General features: G+C 37.6%; 2 protein-coding genes across 4 annotated transcripts in view; one reads left to right on the forward strand and one right to left on the reverse strand.

The window, feature by feature from the left end:
- LOC122842212 (serine/threonine-protein kinase 32C-like) overlaps positions 1-6,726 on the reverse strand; it is a 103,130-nt gene extending 96,404 nt beyond the window's left edge. For both annotated transcript variants that reach the window (XR_006372517.1, XM_044135864.1), the window contains exon 1: positions 6,283-6,726. Coding sequence is in view for 1 of the 2 variants with exons in the window: in XM_044135864.1 (XP_043991799.1) it covers positions 6,283-6,364 (82 nt within the window). In the remaining variant the exon portion in view is untranslated. The remainder of the gene's footprint in view (positions 1-6,282) is intronic.
- Positions 6,727-9,411: 2,685 nt separating this feature from the next.
- Positions 9,412-19,241, forward strand: LOC122842213 (leucine-rich repeat-containing protein 59-like). 2 transcript variants are annotated; one of them, XM_044135866.1, is made up of 10 exons: positions 9,415-9,893; positions 9,977-10,107; positions 11,589-11,647; positions 12,665-12,817; positions 13,996-14,167; positions 15,386-15,484; positions 15,619-15,679; positions 16,936-17,015; positions 18,799-18,919; positions 19,008-19,241. In XM_044135866.1, exons 1-10 carry the CDS (start codon positions 9,636-9,638, stop codon positions 19,107-19,109), a joined length of 1,236 nt encoding a protein of 411 aa, XP_043991801.1. In that variant the 5' UTR covers positions 9,415-9,635; the 3' UTR covers positions 19,110-19,241. The 2 variants fall into 2 exon arrangements, 1 of the variants encoding a protein (XP_043991801.1); XR_006372518.1 differs by lacking the exon at positions 19,008-19,241 and having other exon boundaries at positions 9,412-9,893; positions 16,936-17,074; positions 18,799-18,868.
- Positions 19,242-19,585: the final 344 nt, after the last annotated feature.

The following is a 19,585-nucleotide window of genomic DNA, read 5'->3' on the forward strand; positions in this document are numbered from 1 at the left end:
TTTTAAGTTAAAATTAATAAAAATGTTCTGGACAATAAATTGTCCCAGACTTTATTGGGCAAAACGGTAATATTTTTGTTTTGAGACCATTGCAACGGTAATGGCATAATTATGAAAAAACACATTCAAGTGAACATTTAAAGTTGTAACTAGAAAACATTTTAAATATTCTAAATAAATAAACAAAACAGCAGAAGTATCCATAAAAAAATTGTCCAAATTGACAAAAAAGGGGTAATTGAGACCAAGAGACCAGACTCAAGTATTTTAACATCCAGATTTTAGAAGAAAGAATGAAACAAAGAAACAAAGAAAGAAAGGAAGAAAGAAAGAAAGAGAAAAAAGAAAAACTATTGATCATGCAAATGTAACTACATTTATCTACTGCATTTAATTGATTTATTGCTGATTGTGACCAGGAGGTGATCAGGACGTCACAATCAGCAATTGGATCAGGAGGTTGGATCAGTTAAATCTAATTGCCCTGAGTCATTCTCGCCCAGATACTAAAACATGGGATCAAAATGTTGCCAGGACAGTTTTCCTCCATCCTGTGTCACAGCAGCTCTGCAGCTGGCAGCAGGCAGGAAGCTGCGGTGAATCAAGAAAGAATGACAAAGATGAAAGAAAGGGAGTGCCTGAGCAGTAAGCAGACATCCATATCCATATCTGCGTCTATCTTTATCCTCAACCAAATCTGCTTTCAGAGGCTCAGACTTTCCATCGCTGATGGAAGAAGTAGTGAGGCACACATTCAGACATCCAGGCACTCGCACCATCAAACGCCTACACATGAAATAAGAAGTTTATTGTCCACAGAAGTGCAAATTTGCCTTTGGCTCGACACGAATGATCAAATGGATGCAGAGAGATAATAGAAAACACACAGACCACACAAACGCCGGCGTCAAGCATACACTTAGAATTTCCTCGGATCAGAAATAACAAGTCTGAGCTCATTTTCAATTAAAGTCGACATTTGTCGATTCTTCACACTCTGCTGAGAACTGCTACTTATTCACATCATGTGGGCTTATTTGAAATAAGGCAGGAGGAGAGTATTTCATTGGTCATGAGTCTGGAGGATAAAAGTAAAACTCAGCTGCTGGTCAGTCATATCGCATCACCCCAGACATTTATCACTTCCTCCACAGGGGGGATTCTGGTCACTAACATGCAGGTCAGAGGTCAAAGTTAGGATGTGAAAGATGACAACAGAATTCTGAAACATATTATTACTTATAGTTTTTTTTTACTTGAGTTAAAAGTTCATCTTGTTAATCTGAGACGAGCATTTTGTTCTTGTCAGAAGAACAAACTGCACCAGAATCAGATAGACAATAGCATAGGGAAGGAAGGAAGGAAGGTAGGAAGGAAGGAAGGAAGGAAGGAAGGAAGGAAGGAAGGAAGGAAGGAAGGAAGGAAGGAAGGAAGGATGGATGAACAGAAGCAGTTTTTCTGATCATGTGACCAAACTCTAATTTCCTAATCAGAGCTCCACTCTCCAATCATTAGAACCCAACAGAGTGGATCCAATCCAGCCCACAGCACCGTGGGTCCAAGTGAGCCGGAGATGGACTGCAGCCGAGATACAACCAGAACCTGGAGTTGGGTCGGTGCCGCCGCCTTTCCTCTACTAATCACCTCCATCAGCCAGGAGGCGGCAGGTGCCTGGCAGCTGACCCGGACATCAACCTGACCAAATATCACTGGGCCAAGAAGCCAGGCAGCCAGAAACTGTTTCTAGGAGACGTGACATCCAGCGTGGGTAAGTCGGCCCGGTTCGCTCCAGCTCTTATCAGCTCCAAGCAGCTCTTTGAACAGCAAGCGGGGCGAAAGCGAAGCGAGGCGGTAAACCGTGCTCAAGGTGATCACTCTGACACGCATTAGACTCAAAGAGTGGCTGAGCAGGGGACTGTTTTCATTGTTGCACACGCTGTAGACCACATTCCAGCAGCATAATTACATCAAACAGACTTTTACACCATGGAGCAGATCCAAGCTCAATCTGTATGCATAATGATAGTGATTAAAGCAACAGCAGTGATTAAGATAATAATGGAGCTTGTGATTCATGAGTGGCACCAGCCTGAGTAATGTTTGAAAATAAACCTAACCTCCTTGTTTCCTCGAGATTTCTGAGCTTTACATCATGTTATAATGTTATTCACTCGTCAAAAACATACCTAGTGAGCTGCTTTAATTGTTTCATGCATGTTTGAGAAATCAGTTCATCTCCGTGGGAACCATTCAGGTGTGCAATACACCTGGTTGGACTTAGCCCCGCCTTGGAGGAGCAGAACTTCCTCAGAGCTGCAGCAATTAGCAAACACCTGGAGCTCAAGGTGATCACCTTGATTATATGAGCTAATTCTCAGTGATAAAAAACGTTGCAAAACGTTAATAGAGGAGCCATGTTGTGATTACTTCCTTAACGCGGGAGTTTCAGAAAGAGTAGGAGTTTTTAAAAAGACAGAAGCCCAATTTAAAGACATTAAATTACAAAGTGAATTTTCTTTTAAAGGGGTAGGTGTTATGTGTTTTCTATGCACATTGTGCAATTTTTAAATCACAATCAAGTATCTATGTTAACTCTAGTTGTTGTAAAAATGCTGTACATATTTAATACAACTTAAAAGAAATTTGACTTCATAATTTAATGCCTTAAAATTGGGCCTCTGTTTCTTTAAAAGCTCCTGCTGTTTCTGAAACTCCACCTTCAGGAAGTTATCATAACATGGCTCCACTACTAACCCTTCAGCAACATTTTTACCTGCGATGCAACGAGAAGTAACTCCTATGATGAGCTCAGCAGATGTGCAGTTCCACCAGGTGTTTGCTAATTGCTGCTGGCTAGTCCGAAGGAACTGAGTGGGGAAGTCGCAGGGTGGGAGTGATCTATGAGGTGGAAGCTCTGAAGCTTCAAAACTGCAGCTGGAAGGCGGACCTAGGTCCTACCTGACGTTTTGGACAGATGAATGGTTGCCATGGAGACGAAATGATTTCTCAAACATGCATGAAAGAACCAAGGCAACACTCCAGGTATGTTTTTGATTATGGAATAACATAATAACGTGATGTAAAGCTCAAAAAAGTTGATTTTACATAATCCTGCCCCTTTAAGTTATGTTTGATATATGCTGCATTTTATAGAAATTGAAGTTACTTGATTTTGGTGTAAAATGGCGCCGTGTGATGGGAAAATAGATAATGCTGCCCCTCTTGTCATCCAGAATCAAGGACACCATAAAGATCCCAGATTCAGCTTTGATCAGCTGCTGCATGGAGGAGAGCACTTAAAGCTGGAGGGCCACTCCTTCCTGCCTCCCCTCTCTGCTCTCTCTACATCTACTTGCCTTAACAGCAGCCTGCCTGACCCGTGGAGCTGGACAATTTCCCTTCAAGGCCACTGACAGAACTGCTGTAGACCTAATTGGGTTATCCTTGCACGAGGGTGCACAGAGACACAAACATATGACCGGATCCCTGCTGCTATACGACCTCATTTATCCGAGTTTTTGCCTCTGCAGCCATGGCTTATTTTTTTTTTTTGTTCATCTCAGAGATGCAGTAAAGTTGAGCTTATTGGGTGCACAGCTGAGCCTGTCGCAATAAGAAATGAATCAATAAATCACACGGTAAATTAGAATGAGCTTGATAATTCACATTTTGATGATTCATATTTTTGTTTATAGAGACTTTATGATCCACTTTGTTTTTTGTTTTGGTCGGTTGCTATTATTTTAGATTGTTAAAATATCTTCCTGTTTCAGTGTTTCCAGTGTTTGGGGTGAACTTTGATGCCCTTAATTATGCATTACTTGAAGATGGTTTCAAACAACAATATTAACATTTATCCCAATAATTAGTGGGGCAATTTATCATAAATTAAAGTTTGTATCAATACACGCCCAGTTGATACCCAATATGAAGTAGTTTGTGCTCTGTTTTTCTCTGCTACTTTACAAAAGTCCTGCCTGGCACTTTTGCCTGTTTTCCCTGTCAAAGCTGAATGATTATTGATATATTATAACATATATTATTATTAAATTACAATATTTTAATCTATTGTAATCATTTCTGGGACAATATAACTGTTACCTTCTGCTAGGTCTGGATGATTAATAAATTTTATTAACTAATCAAAGTTTTTTGTTTTTGTTTTTGTTTTTGAAGAGCTGGTTTTTGGAAAATTTTGATTTTTTTTTTTTTTTTTTTTACCAATGTTTTTCTTGTGTTTCCAAAATTACGAGTGATGTCAGCCCACCCAGAGTCGCCATCTTGTTTTTCAAAGTCTTGGACTTTTGAATTCCAGTAGACACCCAGTAGGGATGATTGAAATAAAAGCAATTAAAGCCATATTGCCCAGGCCTACCTTTTATTGTTATGAAAATGTAGTATATATAAAACATAGCTTAAAGCAAATTTGCCTTAGCATCATCGCCATATCTGACGCCTTAAATTTGGCCTCTGTCTCTTTAAGAAGCTCCTCCTCTTTCCAACACCATGCACAACAATGCCATTTACAATCATTCTTAAGAGCATTGTAGATCATATGACGAGCTCAGCAGACATGCAGCAGTTTCACCAGGTGTTTGCTAACTGCTGCTGCCACTAGTCTGGAGGAGCTGAGTGGGAGACGGATGATGCTCTCTGCGGCAGAAAGTCCAAGGTGGAGCTTTGTGAGACGAAACATTATGGTTGCCACCAGAGATTAAAGGATTTCTCAAACATTCATAAAAGAATCAAAGCAACACTCCAGAGAATAGCATTATAACATGATTTGAAGCTAAAAACAAAAGTCAGTTTTTTATTATACCCCATTAAACCAATTTAAAGATGCACTGATCTGCCTTTACTGGCCAACAAATAAATTTGAGGATTCTTTAAGTACAAATACGATTTGTGCAAATATTGGTTTTATTTTACCATTAAATGCAACAAATGTTGACAATAAAATGAAGAAATTGTCCAACAGTGGTAGTAGTTTGGAGTCTAGGTAGCAAAGCATTAATCTTTAAAATAATTCCAAGTTTTATAAACTTTTCTCTTTATTTTAAAGTAAGAGATGTACTGATTGGGCTTTTATTAACTCCCTTGTCCCTTAGTGGGGTCAGGAGGTGCTGGTGCTTATCTGCATCTAACAGGGGTGTCAAATTACGCAGGTAATTAAGTCATTTCATTCCAGTGTTTTGTACCTGTGGCACATCTAAAAACTGCAGGACAGTGGCTGGAGTTTGATACCTGTGATCTAATGTTCTGGGTGAGAGGCGGGGTCATCCTGGACAGGTCGCCAGTCTGTCGCAGGGCAACACAGAGACAAACAGGACAAGCAACCATTCACACACACACTCACACCTAGGGAGAATTTAGAGAGATCAATTAACCTGACAGTCATGTTTTTGGACTGTGGGAGGAAGCCGAGAGAAGCCTCACATGCAGAAAGACCCCGGGCAGGGAATCGAACCCAGTACCTTCTTGCTGCAAGGCAACAGGGCTACCAACTGCGCCACTGTGCAGCCCATTGAACTGAAACCAATTACCAGTTATCTCTTGTCGATTGAAGATTTCTATAACACTAACAAACTTAAAAAGCAGGTAAAAGCCAACATTTTTAACTGCAAGAAAAGTAAAGATAAAAAAAATCACTGCTGGTGGTTTGTTAGAGGTACATTGGAAATTAAAATTAAAATGTATTTGGGTGACAATGCTCTCCAATTGACATTTCTGTAAATGCACCAGAATTAGCCAAGTGATTTTTCATCAGTCATCTCTGGACAATGAGAGATTTGTCTTGTTAAAACAAACAAAGGTTATATAAAACAAGGTTAAAATGACACACAAATACTAAAAATCCAGTCAGGACAAACAGTAAATACAAAACAAAGAAAGCAACAACATAATTATCGAGTGAATTTTGGATTTATACTTGAACTTCTTAGGGTTATATAGTGACATAAGCTTGGATGCATAAGACAGGTTAATGCAATTTCATCCTCTTCTAATGGATTCTGTCTGAAACTTTCTATTCTCATAAAGTGATCAAAACTAGAAAAGTAATGTTACTTCCCGTCTAAAATGGGTTATATAACTGGTAGGAATATAAAAGGAAGCTGGACTTTACGCCTCCAACAATTTTGACACAAAAAAAGTCCAACAGCAAATGTGCTCAGCTTTTCACACTTACTAACAGCTCAGTTTGGGCTTTAAATGCATTTTTCAGTTAATTATGTAAACGATTCCTTCAACTTAATCAATGTTTTTACTTTTCCCAGCGCTTACCATCTTCCTTCTCGTCGAACACTGGTCTCTTTGAAGAACTGTTGGCTCCCATCCTCTTCTTCCACTTGCCCCAGTGAAACATTGATGCTCAGATTGCATTCCTCGCCTCTTGGAGAGAAACTACAGCTCAGCGTTGGACACCCTCCTCCTTAAAAAAACAGGCAGCCGTGCATTTCACCAGACTCCGTTTGGTTTGGGGGATGTTTTCTTTTTATCTGTCCGTGTTCCCCTTTTTTCAGCCGATAATTTGAAGCAGCGCGAGTAAATGAGGATGATGATGGTAAAAGTAATTTCGGATGAGATTACGGGAAGTGAAGCGAGCGGGTTTTGTGGATGTGTTGGGATTTGACAGTGTTCTGTAAGTTGGAGCTGGATGTTCAAACAGTGACTCGATGTTTGTAGCGCTCAGCTGTCTTCCGCAGACAGACCAATACGCTTCCAGCTCATCGATGCTGCCGCGAGAGGAAGCTGCGTTAAGCCGCAAATAAAGACCGGAAGCAGAGACAATTTGCTTAAGAAAATAAAAGTCGCTGCGACAGAAAGGCTTTAAGACATTTTTACTTGGAAAACAACGTTATAAAGATAGATTATTATCTATATTTATAAGAAAATAAACAAAGTGTCTTTTGTTACGATTTATTACTATATATTTTCTTATTTCTGATTTGGTATGATTATTTCTAGGAGGGGTATTGTAGTAGCAATATCATTCAAATAGAACTATAATTTTATTTATTTGAAACTGTTGCACTCATCACTAAAATTTCATTACAATGATTACTATGATTGATATTATTATTGTTACTACTATTATAATTTTGTACAATTTTGTATTACATTCAAATTTTAATGAATTTTGCTAAGAATGTCATTTTTGTTAATAATTTTTATTTTATTAATATCCATTTATTGTTAGTGGAGGGCAACTTCAAAACTACAATTTGATTGCATTGCACTTACCATTGTTGATATCATCATTATTAATATAATATTGGCTTCATTTAATTTTTTTTTCTTTTGGAACAAATATAATTTGTTTTTAAGCTTATTTGTTTGATGGTGTTGAACTTATTTTAAACGTAAACACACATTCTTTTCATTAGTTTATTTATTTTTAGCATAGCTTTAGTCTATTGTTTATTTATTAAAAATGTTTTAAAAAATGTATTCACAATTTCAATGTACTGCACTTGTCATTATTATTATTATTATTATTATTATTATTATTATTATTATTATTATTATTATTATTATTATTATTATTATTATTATTATTATTATTATTATTATTATTATTATTATTAACTTTGTGAGCAATCAAGTCCTTTATTTAAAGATAACCGGAAGTTACATGTTACTATTCTGGTTAACTTGATCATCATTTGCCTCTGCTGGTTTAGTTACCGGGTGTGCACCATTCACACGCCAGAATGCTACTCTAGGCAGATTCAGCTCCAACAAAAGGGGACGCCCACTTAATAATGACATTCATTGTCGTTATTATTATTACCAAAATCTAATTCAGATAAGTGGTTTGGCATAATTTCAAATGCCACATTTGATACGTTTAATGAAGCGCAGTATGTTATGTTGGTTAATTTAGATTAATAGATTTTGTACATTTTTGTCCCATTGATCATTAGTGCAGGTACAATACTGAATATATATTATTTAGTATAAAAGGAATAATTTAAATTAGTTTATGATCAAATTTGGTGTTTCTTATATTTAGAAAATCCAGTTTGTTTGTTTTTTTCTTTCAAATGCAAACCTGCCACTCACAATATGGGGGACTGGTTAATATTTCATTTCTATTAACGGAGCCAAATCATGGTTTGTTCTTTTGTTCCCACTGTCCTTGATCTCAGCCTCTCAAGTTAAGCTCCTTCCATGCCCGACTGTTACTATTTACGGCAGTTTATTCCATTATTCCACCGGCTGACTGTGAAGGAACGCATCCATGAGAAGTCGGTGTGCCTGCCACACGTAGCGCATAAAACAACCCTCTGTTTAAAGCCATGTGCAGCCTCTGGATCCCTAGGAACACAAACAGAGTGCAGAGGTGGGCTTTAACGCGATGTAAGGTGTTAACTGGTGCTGGCCTTCATCAGAGCAGTGAATTAGTATTTGACAATCCGATTAGAATATGGATGGGTGGAGCCAGAGTACTGAAAAAAAGACCAGAAGGTTATTAATTTACACTTTGGGTTTATTTGTTGATGTTGTTGCTCTCCAAATAATATCACATTCCATTTTAGAGGACATTTGAACTGGATAAGTTTTATGTTTTTCTATTTATTGAATCTATAATGTGGTAACCTGGGGGATTTAAATGGGGTTTTCATTTAGAAATGTCTATTGGAACCTTCAACAGCTAAAGGTGCAGTAGTTAAATATATAATAATTTAAATACAATTGTTAAGCAGTATCTTAATAAATGTAGCAATAGCAATTTAATATTAATAAAAATTATTAAATAAATAAATACGAGTAGAACAAATAACATATAATTGCAGGGTTTCCCCAGTAAATTGTAAGCCTGGTGGGCCACTAGGCTTTACTTGCGCACCCACCAGGCTAAGCATTGTTTATTTATTTTAGTTCTTTTTTTTAATTATTGCTTTTTTTCCCAAAAGCTTTATAGTGGGTGTTTAGGTATTAATCTTCCAGTCTTCCAAGAACATGTGATTATTAAGTGATATTTCCAAATTTCCTGTCAACTTTAAACATTTTTTTACTCAAAACCAATGAGGACCAAAAAAAGGTTACTTTCTTCTTGAAAGTAACCTGTCAGCAAGATATATTTATGTAAGTAAATCCTTAATATTGATGAAAAAGTACTATTTCCATTGACAGATTATTTCACATATTTTACAAGTCAAAACTACTAATGGAATAATTACTTCTTTACCAATTTTAAGAAAATGTTTACTTAAAATAAGCTCTTACAGTTTTCTGAAAGATTATTTGTAAGTAAATTTTGTCTTATTTCAAGTGTATTAAGACATATGCCTTAGAAACTAGACCAAAAATACTTGGTAAGATTTTATGTTTTCGCGGTATGTTATTTGGCCCTTTTGGCCCTCCATAGAACTCACAGTGGCTGCCGTTGTTGTTGCTCTTGTTGCTATGGTTACAGTTTGAATATTGGGAGACGCCGTCAAAAGTTAGCTTACTTTTAAAATGCGGACAAAACGTTTTGGTTTAAAAGTATTTAGTTTTTTTATGTCGTTGGAGTTTAGTAACTGGGAAAGCAGTGACGCTTTCTGACATTTATTCAGCCGGTAGTTGTCCAGTTTCAGCTAAAGCGGAAACAGTTAGCTTCTTACGTAAAATCACTACTCATGGGTTAAATGCCGCAAGAAAAAATGATGTTCGAAACCGGGTTGGTCCAGAATGACCTCAACTGGACTTCTTCAATGGGTGTCTTTGACAAAGACACACAGGGACGCTTGGTCTTCGGAGACACTGAGGTGAACTTAGAGAGGAAATTCAGCCTGCCTGAGAAGACCGAGCCAGAGGATGAGCCCACTCCCACAGACGCGCTCTGCCTGAAGGCATCCAATCTCACTCATGTTCCTGACAGTGTGCTGAACAACAGCCTGCTCACGGTCAGTCCAGTACACAGCAGCAGCAGGTGTATGCTCGGCTTCATGTTGCCTCTTTATTAAACAGGATTCCCGTTGTTCCTCAGCGTCTGTGCCTGCAAGAAAATATGATTTCCAGCATTTCTGGATCATTGTTCTCCAGTTTGCCCCAGCTGCAGTGGCTGGACCTCAGAAAGAACCTCATTACGTCCCTTCCTGCTGAAATTGGCTCACACAGGTCAGGTCCTATTGCATTTACTGTATTTAAATAGGCCAATCTTTTGCAAAAGTATTATACACTGCACATCTGGTCGCCTTATAACACTTGCCCATCAGAAAGTAAATTAGTTCTCCCATTTATCAATAGAGGAGGTTTACATTTCTATTCTTGTGTGGGTTGGGGATCACAATTAAAATCAAAGCCTTTCTTTTTAGAAATCACTGCATTTCTACGTTGTTTAATCCACAGGCCTTGCAGCCTGCAACCTCCCCAAAATAGAGCCACATCCGGTGACTCCCATAATTCATATAAAATTATTTCATAAATACATAGAGTGACATAATTATATGCATCTTTAAAGTGGCATTTTATTATTGAATTTCATATATAAAAGGTTTAATTTACTATCATATGTTCCAAAGCGTCTTTAGTCAGAGGCTTTTTCAAATTTGCCATAATACAGAGAGCCACAGCACTTTGAATTAATATGAGTTATTACAACATTTAATTTTCCTTTGGGATCAATAAAGTATTTTTGCATGAATTGAACTGAAAAAGTTGCACTGGAGTATTTCTCACATTTATTTAGAACTTGTCAAACGTCAGGTTGTCCATCTTGATGATATGATTTGGTGATGTGTTAAGTTGTATTAAGTCAAGTAAAGCACATTTTAACAACAAGGCAGTACAAAGTGGTTTAAACCATTAACATCATGTAGAAAGAAGCAATAAACATTACATATTGTCAAATCCCATCATCAAGAAGATATGCATCAAATATATTGATCAGTGTTACATTTATTATTAATAAAAAGGCAACTCTAAACAGCTGGGGTTTAGCCTAGATTTAAATTAACTCAGTGTTACATTGTTTTGCTATTGTCTGGAAGTTTGTTCTAGATTAGAATAACATAAAAAATAAATACTTCTTCTCCATGTTTGGTTCTGGTTCTGGTGCAGAGTAGATCAGAACCAGAAGATCTGAGTGTTTGAAACAACAACTTTAAACTGGAGTGATGAGCTCTATCTTCCTGGTTTTAGTCAGAATGCCAGCAGCAGCATTCTGGATCAGCTGCAGTTGGAGGCTTGAGCTTGTTATTCAGACCTATAAAAACAGTATAAATGGATGAATTTCTCGTTTTGCATAGAATTGTGGGATCATAAGTCCTTTAATTCCGAAAATGTTCTTCAGGTAATAAAAGGCGGACTTTGTATCTTTCTTTATGTGTTTCTGAATGTTGAGGTCCGAGTCTGTCACCACACCCAGATTTCAGACCTAATCACTAAATTCTAGCTGTAATTACTGAAGTTGTGTGCTGATTCTTAGATTGTTCCTCTTTAGATCCAAACATAATTACTTACAGCTTGACAATTATTTTGACACCAGCTATGTAGTGAAGTTTGATTAAAAAATAAACTCAAATGAACTTCACTATGTTGAGTAGAGGAGAGTCATTGTTCTTTCAGCCATCCCATAACCTGTCATTCTGATCATGCAGGTGTCTAACACATCTTCTACTTGAGGCCAATCCCATCACGGAGCTTCCTGCAGAACTCGGTGAGCTCAGTTCACTCACATGAATTAATGAGCAATGTTTCACTCTTTGAGACGCAAAGTTTCTCCTTTGTTTCATCACTGGCCTTAGTCTCAGACACACCAGTCACATTCAGTAACAGATAATGGCAACAGAAAAAATAACAAAAGATTAAAATGAGGAATGTTGAGCATCTTTTGAAGTTATACTTTGGTATCAGTTTTACAGATAAGAAAACACTTAATGGTTTAACACATGAGCATCACATTATCATCAGTAGCAGGACTGAAACAATTGACTGAGTGAAAAACATGCAGACTGATCTGCTCATGTCAGATCTTGATAACTCTAAGAAGCTTTTATTTCTCATTAAATAAATTTTTCTCATAAAATTAAATCATTTTTCTGGTAAAATTGTGTCTTTATTCTGCTGATATGATAATGTTATTTTTGTAGTTAAACAACAAATTTCTATAGCTTGGCCCTGCTTCTCCATTGTACAACTCAGAAAAGGGATGACTAAAATGAAAGCCACATTTGGAAAAAAGAATTTTTTGTAATTTTTTTTTTTTTTTTGAAAAAAAAAAAATCGATTAAAATCACAAATCGGATCTGGTATGAAAACAAAATTGGGATTTTGATTTTAATCCATATGCAGATTTAAAAAGTCACTTTTTGAAAATATATTTTGTTTATAAGTTCTTTTTCAGAGAAAAAATTTAAAAAAAATTGATTTAAAGCAAAAAATTATTTTGTTTTTAAGCTATCCTAAGAATTTAAAACAAAAAAAATAATTTTACTTTATTTTCAAACCAAATAAAAATAAATAGAAATAAAAGCCTCTTTTTGAAAATATTTTCTGTTTGTAAGCTATTTTTCAGATAAAAAACAAATTGAGTAAAAAAAGACTTGACAACCTTGGACCTGATCAGAAAAATTTTTTACATTTCATTTTTAAGCCTTGTCGCCCAGCTCTAACACCTGTCTTGTTATACCACTGAAAGTTGCTACACCAAACATCCCTTCCCTTTGTTTTGTAGGAAATGTGATTACACTGAGAGGCCTGAGCCTTAGGGACTGCCCCATTCATTTCCCTCCAAAAGAGGTTTTGCAGCAGGGATGCTGCGCCATCTTGCAGCACCTGAGGACCGTTCTGGCAGAGAGGGAAGTCAGCGAAAGGAGGAGCCTTGCAGGTGAATCAAAGGCACCTTAACGGCCCTCGTTCTTCCTAGCCATCTGCTCTTTGTCAAAGATAGGGCGACTGGAAACAAAAATAGCTCCTTGCCCTGATACCACTTCGCTGGCGTGACTTGTGTTCCCTTGGAGACAGCTCGTGCCACTTGCCTCACTCCCTCTCCTATTTTTTTTTGTTCTCCTCACTGCTCCAGCTTCCAGCTCTGTAATATTTTTAGCCGGGTGGAAAATGATCGATTACCAGCGGGCTCTAAACAGGAGCTCTCTGCTGTCTGGAGGTAATCACAGTCAGAAGCCCTAGACAGCCCTCCACAGGAGATGCAGCTGATGCACAATGAGCAAAGCCAGAGTCCTGATCCAATCATTCCTCTTCCCGTTTACAAGGTTATTAACAGAGGCAGAGCTCCGGTCTTCAGAGAGAAAGCTCTTTTTATTAACTGTTGCAGCCTCACAGTGTCGGTCTATAAACATCACAGCCTTTATTTACACACTCTTCAATCTTTTTTGGTGTCACAAGGTGGTTTAAAGAAGCATTTATTCAACATAGGAATGCAAGTTATCATTAATGAGTTAATCTAAAGTCATTTGATATTATCAAAGATTGATAAGTGGCCATTTTCTTCTTCTTGTATCAATAACCTTTCCATAACAAAATCTTATATTTATCATAATAGGCTGAATTCAAATAGAAAATTCTCCAAATTTAAACTATTGGTGGGCCACAGGATTCGTTAAATTGAAAGTACAAAAAAAAGTTTTTCTTTACCTCAGGTCTGTAAGACTATTTGTGGAAAACAACTGAGAAATCAAATAAAAGCCCAAGTCTTTCGCAGCAGCAGAAGAAGAAGAGGCACAAAGTCTCATTGGATATGAGTGTGAAAGCTGAGTTAAATGCATTTTGTTTGTGCAAAGTAGGTGAGTTATGACTTAAATAATACCAGCTTGTGAAAATCTGCCTTAGGCAAAATGCTTTAAAGTAGATATTAGCTTAAAAGGTCTAGATGGTTTTTAGTTAGTCGATTGGAACTAATTTTAATCTAATAAACCATTAATTGTGTGCTACCCTAATTCAGTATAACCTGCCTGTTGTGTTGTTCCCTGCTGTCACTAGAAGTGTTTTGAACCATCTTGTGCTCCGAGAACACACTCGTAGCTGCCATGTTTGTTTCTTTGGCAGCTGAGAACCAGCTCGAGCTGGTGAAGGACTCCAGCGTGGACGGATCAGCAGACGAGGATGAGCTGCTGAGGTTCAGGGAGCTCAAATACGAGTTGATGTTGCTGGAAAGAGCAGAGATGTCTTTGATACCATACAGCGGCCGGAGGGCTCTGCTTCGTCCTTTGGCCGAAAGGTGGGTTGAAGTGTACGAATGGGTTCAGATAGGAAGTAAATGGACATTCAGCATGTCACACGTGTTTATACCCCATAAACGTATTATAATGTCATGTTTCATCAATGGGGTGAACCAGGTTATGTCTTAAGATTTGTTATGCAGTCACAGCATGGAGCATCTTAAGGTCATGTCCAGATGAAGTCATCACGTTGTATTCAGCAATGCGGTGACTTACTGGGTCTAAATGATGGTCCATCTTCTGGTTTTGGATTATTTCTGCTGTGCAACAATAGTAAGAGGTGCTTTATTCTGCACCCTCTTCTTCTAGAAACATTCTTTCTATCTCTGGAGAAGAGATTGTAAGATTTTAGACCAATTGTGTCCACACCTATTTCTCTAAGGGTCAAAAGTGGCAAATTTAAACTATTGGTGGACCACAAGAGTCGTTAAATTGAAAATACAAAAAGAAAGTTTTTCTTTACCTGCTGAACAATAAACAATTTTTATGAAATCTGCATAACACTAAGGATCCAAAACATTAAAAAGGCTCTTGACTTGTTGCCTTGTTAAAAGAAAAACAGACAACTTCCCAATATTTGGGGTCATCAATTTTCTATTTTGTTTGCCAAATTTGAACAATTCTTGAGTTGTGGTCCAAGGCCGAACAAAAATGAACAGTCTGGTTTTAGAGAAATATCTGCAAAGTTTTGCACACATTTGAAGTGAAAAAGTAGCTAGTGAGAGATGTATGAATAGAAGACTAACTACAGCAAAAGCTAAACATTTACAGAAATAAAAGTGATCTTCAAAATTGTAGCAAATGTACAACAGAATGGCTGAAGAAAAAAAGAATCAAGGTTTTGAAATCCCCCAAGTCACCCAGACTGAAATGCTTAAGCTAAAAGGAGACATCTTGTTCCAACTCTTTTTGTGTTCACCAGGTCCTCAAGTCCATATATTCAGCAAATAGCCAGAAATCATTTAAACTTTCCACATACTTACCTTCTAACACAGCACTTGTGTTATTTGTTATGCAGTCACAGCATGGAGCATCTGAATCTGTTGTTACTGCAGAAAACTGTAATTTTGAAGGACTGCATGTGGGAAGGAGATACCTAGCCGCTTCTTTTCAGTGACATTCTCCGCAGAATGTCAAGTAGAAATAATGCTGTTTTCTCACCTGAAGAGGCTCTGAAGAGTGATGAGAAATGAAAGCATTTTGTTTTGTTCTTTCAGGAAAGTTTCTTCTACCAAGGCCATTCCTGAGCTTCATGTTTCCGGCTCTCAGTATGGGAAGAAGGCAGAAGAAGCTGCTCGGAGAGAGAGGGAGAGAAGGTGGGCTGATTCTTAGCTCCTGCTCACTCACATGTCCTTCAGACTTTATATTTTAACTTTTACATTTCACAGAGAAACCATTTAACTTGAGTAAAATCATTAAAATATTGCTTTGTTCTGTGACTCTGCTGCAGAGAGGCTTCTCTAAAGGTCCGTAAACAAGCCAAAGGAAAAGCAAAACAGAAAAAGAGACAGGTATATGTGGGACACAGCTACTCTATTTTCACCTGGTTACCACCAGGGGACGCTGGTCGTCCATCTATGTCTCAGTGAATGTTTAATGCAGTAAGCCAACTAGAATCTATGTAGATACTGCAAGGATGCAGAGACATTATAGCAGTTAAAAAAGATTTCTTCTGACATTTTTAAATTTTTATATCAGACGAAGATAATCTCTGTAAATACAAAATGCAGTTTTCAAAAGATGATTTCCTCTATTAAGGGAAAGGACCAACCTCTCCCTCTGTGGAAAAAACAGGTACCCCCCTAAAGTAGGGCTGGTCGATTAATCAAGCGTTCAGGTTTTGAAGATTTAATTTTTGGAAAATCTGGATTTTTTTCTCACCAATGCACCCTTTTGGTTTCTGTAGTTCAGAGTGAAGTTAACCAGGAACTACCATGTTGTTGTCACAATCTAGAGAGCAGAATTCATGTCCATAGGCTTCTAAGTTTTTCTGGTCTGGAAAAAGCAAAGTAGCACTACAACATCACACTTCTACCACCATGTTTTAACATTTGGAATCTAAAACCACTTTTAGATTCTGTTCTGGGTCATTTTCTGACTGCCTGGTTGAATTGTTGACACAGTTTTGGAATAATTTTGACTCTTCTATAACTAAACTGTATTTTCAGACTCAAGTATCTCCACAGCCACTGTAACACAGACGGCTACAGGAGACCCTGTAATCCTTTGTAATCCTTTCTAAACTGATATATGTCTGTGAATTTCTGCAGATCTGGGTATGACGAGATCTTTGGACCTACTTCATGTTGTCGGACAGGTTTCGTTAGAGTAATTTCCTTATCCTAAAGGACTGGATTTAACTTAGAAAATTGAAGTTGGTCTTCAAAAAAAGCAGAAAACTGCACTTTGTATTTACTCAGGTGTGATATCAAAATGCATTTGATGATCAGAAACCTATAAACTTGACAAAAGAAATCAGTAAGAGGGTGTAGCCTTTTCACAACACTGTAGTTGGATGGTTTTCAACCATATTTCAGCGCTTACCGCAGAAAATTAACTCTTCTTATTTGGCAAATATTCAAACACACCTAAAAAAAATTTAGAACTAAAAAGAAAGAAATTAATTTGGATTATTTATCGCAGTGAGTCTGTCATGTTGTTGCTTTCAGGCTGCAACTTTGCAGGATGTCCTGCAATAGCTCCTTTATGCAATCAAAATCAAAAATAATGTGCTGTGAGACACAAAGAGCTTCTCGCTACGTTACAGGAAGTGGATTCAAAGTGGCATCTTGAGGGACCTTCACAGGAGCCGATGTTGTGCTTGTCCACAGAGAGGGAAGAGGACAGGTAAAGTGGAGAAAAGTAGCACTGAGCCATAAGAGATGGGGTAGGAGCCAGGATTGTGGGTTAGTATTAAATCAGAATATTCATCAGGAAGTCATAATGTAGTGTCACTGTGCTGATCACTATACTGCACATGGTTTAGGACATTAGGACTCTTCATAAAGAAGTTGTTCATTGGTTAGAATTGGGTAGCTGGGTCTTTATAAAAGTAATGTTTCCGTCACATTGTTGAAAAATTATATTGTACTAAACAGGATTTGTTTCAGAAAGGTTATCATCCAAATCTGTCCCCGGGTGTTGTTTTAGGCCAACCCATAGGGGGCAGTGTGGTGCAAAGCTATAACCTCGACTTCCTGTTAGGAATTAAACATGTTGCCAGGAACTTCATTTGTGTGGACAGATACACAGATTGAACTGCTTTTATATTGTGTTTTACAATATGTAAAAAATTCAAACAGAATACGATTTTGATTAGGAATCATGTTAAAGCAAGCAAGCAAATTTATTGGCGCATCTTTTGTTGCAGACTGTAATCCACGGGACTCTAAATCTCTGTCTTCCCATGTTCACACGCAAACACAAATACAGAGTTTCCTCAAATCTCCACTTTGGTCAGAGTTTTTATAAATAATTGGTTTTATATTACCATAGTTTATTCCAAATATAGTCATAATTCAAATACTATATATTTGGATAATGATGTGTTTGAAAAGATGGCAGGCAGAAATCTAAATTTATTTGATGCTGCACCCTTTATTTTATGTATTACTTTACACATTATTATGTATTTAGAGAAAAAAAAAAAAGGAAATAAAATAAACAATAAAAAACAGAACAATTTCTTCCACAAGAGATAGATGACACACCAAAGCCGTTTCTTTCAAATATATACCATATCTTTCGGAATATAAGCCGCTACTTTTTTCCCACGCTTTGAACCTGGCGACTTAACCCTAACCCTTTTCTGTGGATTTTTCTTCAACCGCCTGTGGGCTCTTTAGCAGGAAGTGAATCATTGGAAGTCAAAATTGGAAATCAAAGAAAGTGCTAATTTTCATTTAGAACAAGCACATGCTAGCAGCAGGCACAACGGAGAAATGTTTTCAAACTCATATGATGCAGCTTTTAAGTTGAGGGCAATTGATCTGGCAGTGCAGGAGGGAAATAGAGCCGCTGCACGTAAGGTTGGCGTGAACAAAACCATGGTTCGGCATTGGAGACGGAGGGCAGCGTCCTAATAAATCGCTAACCTCTGCTGCAGAAAACCGAGAGCGGAGGAGACACCAGCGGCTTATATGTACGTTTCTTTTTCTTTCTTTTTTTTATTTGTAGGTGCAGCTTATAGTATGGTGCCCTTTATAGTCTGGAAAATACGGTATACACCAAAAACAGCCTCTACAATCAACATCCACCCATCCTCCATCATATTAACCATTTAAAATGGCTTTACTGTATCTTATTTTTTCAAATCAAAGAAATTGCTAATTGGAAATCAAAGAAAGTGCTAATTACATTTTTTTACATTGTTTTTAGTGATGTTAAGCAGAGTTTTCATGTGGATGAAATGCCATATTGCATAAAAATGCATTTGTTTTCCCAGATATGTAGCTACATGTGGACTAAGCCTACTTCTCTGAAAAGCCACTGTTTTTTTCTGTTTACTTTGAAAGAATCAGTCACATTTTCTGCAGTTTCACTCTGCTGTTCTCCACCTACAGTGCAAAACCTCTGAAGCATTAAAATACTCTCTTCTGATGACCAGTTTTGACTTTTCTGGCACCTTTAGATCAGCTCGGGAGCTGGAGCGAAACATCCGTACTCGTGTTAAGAGGCTGCAGGAGAGACACAAGAGTTCCAGGGGCACTGTGAACGAAGAGTCGTCGGTGAGCGCGGAGGATGTGGCAGAGGTCAGCACCGAGAATCCACAGAAACCCATCTGTGTTGAACTCAAATGTCATCTTTTTTTAAAACCTTTTTTTCCCGTCTGACCAACAGATCAGGAGGTTACAAGCACGACTTCTTGAAAGGAAAAGTCAGCGAAGGAATTTTGAAAACCCTTTCAGTCCAGACTCCTGGCCAAGATTCCTCTTCAAGTAACCCGGACCGCTGACCGTTTACACCACGTTTTGAGTTTTAGGAATCAGAACATCCTCCAGATGACTTAAAAAGATGTTTCCATCATTAGTGGCCAAAATGCAGACATTTTAAAAATAAACATATGAAGTCTAATTGTTTTTTTATACTGGATATTTGCAACACAACTGCTCCATTTTACACTTTAGGCAAATCAGTTCGAAATTAATTCAAAAAGGGAAAGCTATCTAGGTCAAGCATTTTAATGAGGCAGTATAATGTAAAATTAACTTTTTCAAGCTTTACATCAGCTTATAATGTTATTCCATCGTCGAAAACATACCTGGTGTGTTGCCCTGATTATTCCATGCATATTTGGGAAATCATTTAATTTCCATGGCAACAGTTTGGAGCTGTGCAAAACGACTGGGTGGACCTAGCGCCGCCTTGAAGAAGCTAGTTTCATCTGCAGTTTCCAAGCTTCCGCCTCACAGAGCACC

This window comes from Gambusia affinis, linkage group LG13 (assembly GCF_019740435.1).
Source record: "Gambusia affinis linkage group LG13, SWU_Gaff_1.0, whole genome shotgun sequence".
NCBI lineage: Eukaryota > Metazoa > Chordata > Actinopteri > Cyprinodontiformes > Poeciliidae > Gambusia > Gambusia affinis.

Bases quoted from the DNA above. Each gene is read 5' to 3' on its own strand.
- LOC122842213 (XM_044135866.1), top strand. From the start codon at position 9,636: ATGCCGCAAGAAAAAATGATGTTCGAAACCGGGTTGGTCCAGAATGAC. The intron at 17,016-18,798 runs GTAAAGTGGAGA...TGGCACCTTTAG, and splicing joins ACAGAGAGGGAAGAGGACAG to ATCAGCTCGGGAGCTGGAGC. The intron at 18,920-19,007 runs GTCAGCACCGAG...TCTGACCAACAG, and splicing joins GCGCGGAGGATGTGGCAGAG to ATCAGGAGGTTACAAGCACG.